This window comes from Orbicella faveolata, unplaced genomic scaffold, assembly GCF_042242905.1.
Source record: "Orbicella faveolata isolate gen_17 unplaced genomic scaffold, um_ofav_v1 contig_34, whole genome shotgun sequence".
In the NCBI taxonomy this organism is placed as follows: Eukaryota; Metazoa; Cnidaria; class Anthozoa; order Scleractinia; family Merulinidae; genus Orbicella; species Orbicella faveolata.
The window spans coordinates 7,029,038-7,039,012 of record NW_028301563.1 but is presented as its reverse complement, the minus strand read 5'-3'; the positions used below and the strand labels follow the sequence as shown (position 1 = coordinate 7,039,012).

Genomic DNA, 9,975 nt, shown 5'->3' with positions numbered 1-9,975 from the left:
CTCCCATTCTCGCTTTTGAAATTGCTGTTAGTGTCAGTAGCTAATTCTCGACTACTTTTTCGTGTCAGATGTGAGTTACAGTTAGCGTTACAGTTAATGAGAAAGCTTACGTACGAAAGCTTAGGGACATGACTTGCTTTAGAGGAGCTACGTCACGATTTGCGCATCTTGAAAAAACTAGCCTAGTTTTTCAAGTTCGTCATTTGCAGTCCTCGTTAATCTTTGCCATCCTTAACGATCCTCATTCCGTTTTGATTTGTTCTATCCTAGAACACGATCATTTTAGGTTTTATTCCACATAAAGGCAACTCTTTACGACCCTAAAAATGACTCTAAAACTCGTGACGTAACTCCTAAAATGTTGTTTATTCTCGGGTTGCGTTATCGTTCACACTATCGATGTTATTCCTATAATTTTTTGTAAAACAGCTATATTTCCTTGAAATACAAATGATTTGTTTCATTTTATTCCAGTACGAAATATCGCATTCCAAACTCACATCTTGTAAAAGTATAGACCTGTCTCAGAAACGGACCGGAAATTGTTTGAAATCATCAGGTGTTTAATTTTTTTAGTGTTTTTAGTTTTTGTGTTTCGATTCATACGTTCGTCCTATTATTACCATGCTGACTCGTTTCATGACAGTTTACCTTTGATGCAAGCGAATATACGAAATATCATTTATCTGAACTGCGGGGAAAGCTATGAAGACATGATTGATCATCGCAATCAAAACCCAACAGCCTGAAAAATATTCATCTGTGACCAGCTCCCAGTTGGCTTGATATTATAAAAGAATAAAGGAATATCACACCTGAATTAAATAAAACGTTCTGCTCACAGTAGTCACTCTAGTGTAATTTGCTCAACAAAATTTTGAATTTTGAATTTTGAATTTTGAATTTTGAATTTTTTTTCCTTGATCCGATCCGTGATCCGGTCCGGTCCGGTCCGGTCCGATCCTGATTTTGTCGACGCCGTTTTGACACAGAGACAAAAGGCCACTCGGAAATGGTCTATTCAGTGCTTATCGTGAAAAACCAAACACCGGGCTTAATTAAAACATATTTATTAATAAAGACGTATTTATTATTAATACATTTACCAGCACGCAAAATTAAAGTTAAAAGGTCAAACCTCTTCAAGCGGCCTGTTTTCTACAACGACCAAGAGCAAGTCAAAAGCGACGAGCTAGGATGACCCTTACAATATTTGATTGTTAACCCTAGCTCTGACACGAGAACTAACCCGGTAACCTAAATCTAATTGTCCGCCTAACCCTAAACTAACCCTAAATTGCTGAATACTGAATCCACACTCCATGTCCGTGAGGTAGTATTTCCGGAGCATTTTCACTTATTCTACGGCTCTTCAGAACGACCGCTTCATTCTACCCGTGACAGCTGTTTGAGAGTTTCAACTGCACTCTAAAATTAAGAGCAAAGGTACATTTACAGATTAAGATGTAGCGGTGATGAAAGTGTCTTAGAAGCATATAGCCAACCTATTGGAGAATAGGAACTTCTTTTTTTCCCCGGGCAAAGAGAATAGACAAAGTATTTTATTCCATTTAGTACTCCTGAGAAAATGCAAATCTTCTTAGGGCAACTATGGTTTATGGTTTACGGACGCATCTGCATTCACTGTAACTGTAACGAACTACCATTTTCAATTTCTACTTCCCTGTGAGGCGTCTTGAATCATTTAAAACATTATTCTTAATATAGTTATTGTAAGCTAGCGACAGTCCGTTGTATGTGTCCAGGATGGATTCCTTTTCTGAAGAAATGCATTGATTCCTTCCTGTCCATCGTGTAGTTTCAGATTCTCGACCATTACTGACTCAGCCTCCCTGAGGAATAAAAATCAGTATATTGATCAAAATCAGTATATCCACAGACCCCCACTATGGACCGGGTCAGTGGCACATGGCAGGATCATGCGGGCTGGGGTTAATACTCAGTTAATACTGACAGCTTTACAGTACTTAATGAACCTTTTTGTGTTGATTTGACACTCACACGTAAGCCTCATCACGTCCCTTCACAGTTTGTGAGTAGAAACAGGTCTTCCCCAAGGCTACAACAGGCTGGCTTAAGGAAACAATCTTATTTGCAATTGCATCGACTTCTTGCTCCAGTTTATCCTCTGATACAACCTTGCTGAGGAGGCCATGCTTGAGAGCCTCTGACAAGAAAGAAAAACACGACAAGGTAGGTAAGGTAAAAACTGCACGCAAGTCAAGTGGCCCATCAGGCCACTTGGCTTGCATGTTCATCTCTGGTTTATGTTGCAGTGCTCATCTCTGGTTTACGTAGCATGAAGTGACTAGTAGTATTTCTACTCCCCCCTGGAAGGGATGCTAGTCCAACACAGGGTTACCCCCAACATTAAATTCGCCAGTGCTCATTTATACACCTGGGTGGAGAGAGGCACTGTGAGACTAAAGTGTCTTGCCCAAGAACACAACACAATGTCCCCTGCCAGGGCTCAAACGCGACCGCTCAATCCTGAGGCAAGCGCACTAAACATGAGGCCACTGTGGCTCCACAAAACACAACAAGAGGAATCATTAATTTTGTTAAAGAGCAAAATTTATGAATAGGGTTAAGTGTATTTACTTTGAGTGAGCATAACTGATGCTACTTGTTTAGCTTGTTTAAATGGCAATTCTATTTGCACCAGTCCATTTAGCCTGGACCAAACAATTAGTAAATACCTTTTCAGTTTTTTTTTTTTTCTTTTAATACCAACATTGCTACAATGAGATTTTCATGCCATGAAATGTGAGTTGGGATTGATTACCTTCTGCACTGATGGGATTGCCAGTAAATAACATTTCTAATGCAACTTTTCTTGGTACTGCTCGAGCCAGTGCAACTCCAGGAGTTGAACAAAAGAGGCCAATATTAACTCTGGTAAACAAAAATTAATAACAAACGCTTTGAATAACACACAACGTTGTACCTGGACCAGCCTGTTCTAAGTGTTCTTTTGGTCTGAGCAGCACAAAAAGGGGCAAGAGCAAAACAAACTGTTCAGAATTGCAGAGGACCCTAAATTTTCCTCTGCTTCAAAAATTCAAGATGGCAACCAAGCATTTTGCAAATAGAAGTACTGAGCTCCTGCTAAATTAATACACACGCACTGCACTGCACTAACCCTGGAGTAGCAAACTGTGACTTGGTGGAAGCTACTGCAATATCACAACTAGCCACCAGTTGACATCCTGCAGCAGTCGCAAGTCCTACATGTGTAAAGAATTGATAGACGAGTTTTGTTTTGATTTATTTACTTAATACTACACATAAGAAATGAGCACCTAAAATTGCCTTCGAAATTTCAGAAGATCAGAGGAGACTAAGCTGTCGAGAAAGAAGAGATTGGGTACGTAGTATAACATAACATCCCATGTTAAAGCCCCCTCGTTATAGCACCACCCCCCTCCCGGATATAAGCTCTTCTGTTTGGTAACAAAGATATTATTCTGGATATAAGCCCATCTAATGTTTAAGTGCGTTTCTTTTAAGTTTCTTTACAAACATCAAAAGTTTTAAATTAACCGAAAGTTATAGGCTAATAGGGCAATAAGGTATAAATAATAGGGTAAGTAGGGTAACAGCCGTAAATGTAATGGTATGTTAGCTTTAATTTGTTTCTCGTATACGTTTTAAGTTGTTGTTCCACAACATTTTTTTCATTCCGCTTAATATATACCCCCCCCCCCCTCCCCGGGTATAAGCTTCCCCCATTTATAAGCCCACCCAAAACCCCTCATGAAGTCAGGGCTCGAGACTAACGGTAGCCAACTAGCCAAAGACTAGTGAAATTCCATTTTGGCTAGTTTTTTTTTGCACTTCACTAGCCATTTTGGCTAGTGAAAATGAAAATTTGTGAGCACTGGAGGCCCAGAGGAAACCAATTAAAAATTAATTTCAAATTTTTCAGAAAATGAAATCCAGTCAAAGCATGCAGAATTTAAACATCGGCTGTAATAAATATCATATATAATTTATTGGCCCAAACAAGAACTTTAAATTACTAAAATGCGAAAGAATGATTGATTTTTTTGTTTGTTTTTTACCCTAATACATGTAAAAAGCAACAAACAGCAAACAAAATGCCAGCCACTAATGATAAGTCATGTGTGAAATCATGTGGAACTCTAGGGATCGTGTTTCATGCACGCAGCATCTGGAGGTCGCGTATGCTTTCAAAAAATTAAAAAATTCGCAGTTGTTCAAAAATTTGAATGATGCCTAATAGATAACATCAATGCCTATGTTTGCAACTTGTAAATAAAGTTAAGATGGAACGAATTGTTGTGTTCATGAGAAATCATGAATCGACATTTTGAAAGCAAGGAATGTTTTTCGGCGGCGAGTTGTGAAGTTCTGTGGCAATTTCTCACGGAAGCGGAAACTTCGGTTTTCATTGTTGAGCGACGCCTAATATTAATTATAACAGCGATGCCTCTGTTTGCAAATGTGTACATCAGGCTAGTGAAAAATTTGTTTGGGCTAGTGAATCAAACCTGTCACTAGCCACTGGGCTAGCAAGCTGAAAAGTTAGTCTCGATCCCTGTGAAGTTATATAAGTCCAGTGCTTTAATGTGGGATTTTACGGCACTTTAATCAGTCAGGAAATCAGTGCAACTTGTACATATCTGGTAGGTTGACTCAGGTCAGTTGGTTACATATAAGGACAAGTGTCCTTTCAAGTTCTATTTTGATGGACATTATACCAATTTGGTCCGATAAAATTAGCATTTGCATGGACAAATACATTGTATACTGATGACTCAATTCATCGTCACACATGAAATGATGCTTAGCAATTCATTATCTGCTGCTCAGACATGATGTCAAGCCATATTTTGTAAAATTAACTAGTCAGACAATAGTAAAAATTTGGTCATGCAAATTCCTGTATTTATTGCTCCTGAGTTAGCGGACAAATTTGCCAGCAGCTGGATCATAGCAGCATCCCTGTAGTCGGCTGGGGGAGAGCCAGGAAGGGGGGGAGGGGGGAGAGCCAGGAAGGGGGGGAGGGGGGGTGGGAGGAGGGTAAAAATATATGAGGTACCATATAGCATAAAATGTGGTCATTGCTAGTACATAATGTAAATTTACCATTCACTTGAGCTATAACTGGCACAGGGATATCCTGAAAATTTCAATCAAAATAGTTATGAGAAGCACTTGTATTTAATAATTATTGTTATTATTTATTCAAGAAATAAATTTATAAATGAAAAACTATCACATGTACAGGTTTTTTGCTTCTTTAGAAAGTAATATACGAGATACAGAGTCACAATTTACACAGAGTTGCAGCCCCAACTGAAAGCATTCCAAGTCCCATACACATATTTTCTGTTCTAACTTTTTACTAAATATTATGAATCTTAATATTCATCCATATTGCATGCACATACTTTGTCTTGACTTCTGACTATCTCTACTTAAAATAATCAGCTCGTGAAATTAGTGCAATAAATTAAATATTGTTAGTACTTAAATAGTCACGTTATTTAAATGACACAATTTACCTGCACAAGTTTCATAACTTCTGTACAATGATGAAATACTTTAGTATGGTATTCTGTTCCGTTCTCCTCAGTCTGCAAAATATAAATTGTGGCTGTATCACCCTTGCTTGCAAAATTATACTTATCAGATAGTGTAACCACATTTGAGTGATGGTCGCAATTCTCAAATACGAGTGATGTTAAACCAGGGGTTTCACTATATAAGATTTTCAGCAGGAAGGAACTTTCCTCCATGTGGTTGAAGTAGGCAGGTAAAATCGCCCTCACAGCTTCCAAATTTTCCTGGTGCATAGCCCTAAATAATAAAACAGTTTGGCAACTCAACTGTACCTGAATATATGCTGACTCATAAACAACTTTAGCTCATAATCTAATATCATAAGAGGTAAGTTGCTTTGTGTCACAACCAAATTACTAACAACTACATGTATAAGTACTAGCTGCCTTACCAGTTCTTTAAGGTCATGCCCAGAGGAAAAAACTCCTCCATTAGCAGACAAGATGATTACTCTTAGATCACAGTCAACATTGTGAAGCAAGTTTGACCTGATTGCTGTTAGCATTGACAAAGAAAGGGCATTCCTGAAAAACAAAAGGCTGGATTTAACAAGCATTAGATTTTAATTAATGGTTTTTTTCCCTCCTTTTCCTTTACTTGGATGTAACTTGCAAAGCACGAAAATCTTAATATATCATTGATTTTTCTGAAAGACTGTAAAACATTTGCCACTCTATATGAAGTGTTTTAATTTGCCTTCATAATAAGCATAACAATTTATCAAAAGCATCATTTACAATCAAGGGTGTAGAGGATTAACAAGTCCTTTCTCACTAAGCACGCAGTCTCAGTCTTTGCTGAGCAAAAATTAAAATTAGCACCCAGCAGGCTGTTAAATATAATTAATTTATCGCAATTTTTACCTTTTCTTGGGATTGTTCAGCACAATTCTCCTGATGCCATTTTCTTGGGTACAGATAGTAAGGCCTTCATCTCCTTCTTTTCCTTGACTCAGAAATCTACTGCATAGCTGAAGGGAGCCGTACAAAAGTTATTATTATAGCAGATCTAAACATCATACATTTGATGTGTATAACCCCAGGGGAGGGGAGTATTCCCTTATATGGGCTATATAGACCTGTGCATGTGGTCCCATAGGGTATGGTATTCAGCTGTTTTAGTCATAAATACGGTATTGATTTTGGCCATTTTGGTCTCAAGTAGAGCATGCATGGTTGTTACACTCTAGTCTTAAATTTGGTATGTTTTTAAGAAGAAGCTACTTTTTCATCATTATCGATAAGACATATCTGAAACAGGGTATTGATTTAAGGGTCAGGTCTTAAATTATGGAGCGTCAAATTTTTGGTCAGCTCATAAATCATAGGGTAGGGAAAATCACAGGTTTTGATCTTAAATAAGGTAAAGGTTTTGGGAAGTGGGCCGCACACTCCCACCCAATTTTTCTGGGAGTACCCCCAGGGTATGTAACATTATCCATAACCAATGCAAGGTAATCCCTAATAATAACATGATAAGAATATGCTGCTGGTTGGGATCACATTTTGATGAGTGGATTCACAGACAAAAGCCCAGAGGGGGGACTCCAATATGAAAAGACGGTGGAAAAGATTTGTTATACACACTGGATAATTTGATAATTTTCACATGCTCCCCTCCCACCCCCTCCCTAGCAAAAGCTCACCTAAGACCCCTACCCTTCCCCTTTGGAGCAGGGCAAGGGGAAGGAGAAGCCAATAACACACATTAGTATATGCTAGCTCCATGAGCGGGAAAGATGAACCAAATCCTGCGTTGTGATTGGCTACCCAAGCAGGCAATACGGTACTGTTGTGCCCACCCGAGATTACGCACTGTGTCCTACAAGAAAAAATTTCCCAACTCCATGTCATAAATCCTTTATTGACCAAGCTTGTCAGGTCAAGATGGCTGGATACTGGCCAAGTTCAATATCCAGCCAACTTGACCGAACAAGCTTGGTCAGTAACCCATATGTATATGTCTAGAGGTATGATGGTTAAAGGTTTCTTGAAAAAGACTTCCTTCGATGTTCGCTAAAAACTTAAGAGAAGAAAACTGAAGAAGAAGAGGGAGTGGAGGTGGCACGGGGGACGGAACATGTTAGACGTTTGGTTCAAGCTAACTAGGATCGGGTACGCAAATAGGCAACATTCTCGATCGGAAATCATGTTAAATGAAATTTTATTCTAAAAAGAAAAACTAAGACACTAGCTATTTTTATGGAATGAAGACAAATGTGGATGTAATTACCTGAGCAGATGGAATTCTTTTGCTGTAAACTCGTCTGCACAAACTCTGCAACATCTTCGTGTAAATTTTTATAATGTACGCTGTGTACGCGCCATAAACTTTCCATCCTGAATGTTCTCCTACCCAGTTTCCCAGCGCGTCAATTTGAACTGCTTTTTCACACGCGCCAAACAACCAGTCACGGGCACTTGCTCACCGGGCCCCTCCACGTGTACACCCAATTTCTCCAGAATTTCAACACAGTATTGAAGAGGGGAGGGGGGGAGAGACAGCAACTCATTTTGAAAAGGACAGCAGTGCTTTTCCAAACTCCGTTTTTAAAACACAGATAATTCATGCTATGACACAAGTGTTCTCCACCATTGTAGATCCATCATCTTATTTGCACTTTACAACCACCTGAAAGCGTCGAAAGTTGGAATCACCCAAAACTACCTGACTAGGTGTTAGTTATCGAACTGATAAAATAAAGATTCAAATAGCATAAGTTTCAAACAGCCTCCTTCGATTGTGACGTATATCGGAAGAAGGCCTTTTTTTTTCTGGCTCACAGATGGAAGGCTTTTTGTATCTTTGATAAAAAGTGTCCAAAAGATCTGTTTTAAAATTTCATGTGGACAGCTAAGAACCAGTTAAGCACTTACATTTTATTCTTTCGTCGCATACGTTTGATCATATTTTCAAGAGGATGGCAAAGGTGGGGTACCAATCACGTATCACGCTGAATTTTTCTATTAAATCAAGCATCACGGAGAATTTTTTTCGCCAATCACGCGTCACGTAAAAAGAAGTAAGTACATCGCCAATTTTACTTTCTCGACCCTTAAAGCGTCGTTAAAAGAAGAACTCTCCCGATTCAACCACAAAAATGCATCGGCAAATATGTGACCTCTCACGCGAAAGGGCAGTTCAAATTCATCGACAACGTCTACCGTCTACGAATGCCTACGAGCAAAAACAACTTCCGGTGCCTCGCCGCCTAAAGCATCACAATTTTCAATGTTATTTCACCAGATATCATTGTCTCCGCAACATTTAGATTTGAGGTCAATTAAGTGGCGAGATCCTCGAGAACTGGAAGCTATGGAAAGAGAAATACTGTAATAATTACTTAGTTTGGAGCGGCAAAGCCCCGAGTATCAACTCGCCATGTTCAAGGACGTTATTGACGACGACGGCTTTCAAGTGTTCAAAGCCTTAAGCTATCCTGAAGAAGAAGATGCAAACGATTGCCGTGTAGTAATGGGGAAGATGAAAAGGTATTGCATCGGCGAAGTAACGTAAACGAGATTAATATTGTTTCAGCAGGAGGGAAAAACTTCCTACCAAAACGCTCGACAACCTAATCGCTGAATTAAAAAAAACCTTGGCAAAGAGCTGCAATTTATGTGATTTTTTTACGGTTTTTACACGATACTCTCATCTGCATTCGATTGGTCTTGGGATAAAACATCATGCAAAGCAAAAAGTAGCCACAAGACCAGTGGGTGTCACAGATTAGCCAGCAAGACCATGGGTCCCTCAAATCAACCAGCAAGACCAGTGGTATAGACCGGTGGCTATTGACCCGTAGCTCGCAAGGCCGTCTAATTGTTAATTATTTCAATAACTTTCCCCCGAGAATAAAAGTGGCAACCTGTACGGGAGACCGGGAGATTTGGTCTGTATCTATGAGGCTCCTGGATAATCTGGAAGCGTTTTCAACTTCTGTAAGTGAACAGGCTCCAGACGAGCGCGAAAAACATAAAATAGGGCGAAACGTACGGCGTTCAGACCTTTTATACGGTAACCGGATTCGGATATGGTATGTCATATTCTCTTAGTCTGATGCACTGCCAAAAATGATCGGTCGACAAAATGGACAAAAATAACACTGAAGCTCATAGTCCTTTAATGCAAAGTTTAACTATTTTCAATTTGGCTTAGTATAGGTAATCATACGATTTCGAGTTCACTTTGGAATTAATTTGCACGAGTGAGTTTTTCAAAAAGCTGAAACTGCACGAGCCGCTTCGGCGAGTGGAATTTCAGCTTTTTCAAAAACTCACAACTGCAAATTAATTCCAAATTGAATGAGAAAAACCGTATGATTACTTATATATTAATATTATACACATGAAAAAATTCGCGTGG

The 9,975-nt window shown here is 39.1% G+C and overlaps 1 protein-coding gene across 1 annotated transcript; it reads right to left on the bottom strand.

Annotated features, from left to right (window-relative positions):
• Positions 1-1,054: 1,054 nt before the first annotated feature.
• On the bottom strand, positions 1,055-7,940 carry LOC110066111 (enoyl-CoA hydratase domain-containing protein 3, mitochondrial-like). The gene is made up of 9 exons (XM_020773309.2): positions 7,843-7,940; positions 6,474-6,580; positions 6,002-6,134; positions 5,553-5,624; positions 5,134-5,167; positions 3,164-3,248; positions 2,807-2,916; positions 2,023-2,188; positions 1,055-1,853 (listed from the first exon to the last, which is right to left on the bottom strand). Exons 1-9 carry the CDS (start codon positions 7,894-7,896, stop codon positions 1,739-1,741), a joined length of 876 nt encoding a protein of 291 aa, XP_020628968.2. The 5' UTR covers positions 7,897-7,940; the 3' UTR covers positions 1,055-1,738.
• Positions 7,941-9,975: the final 2,035 nt, after the last annotated feature.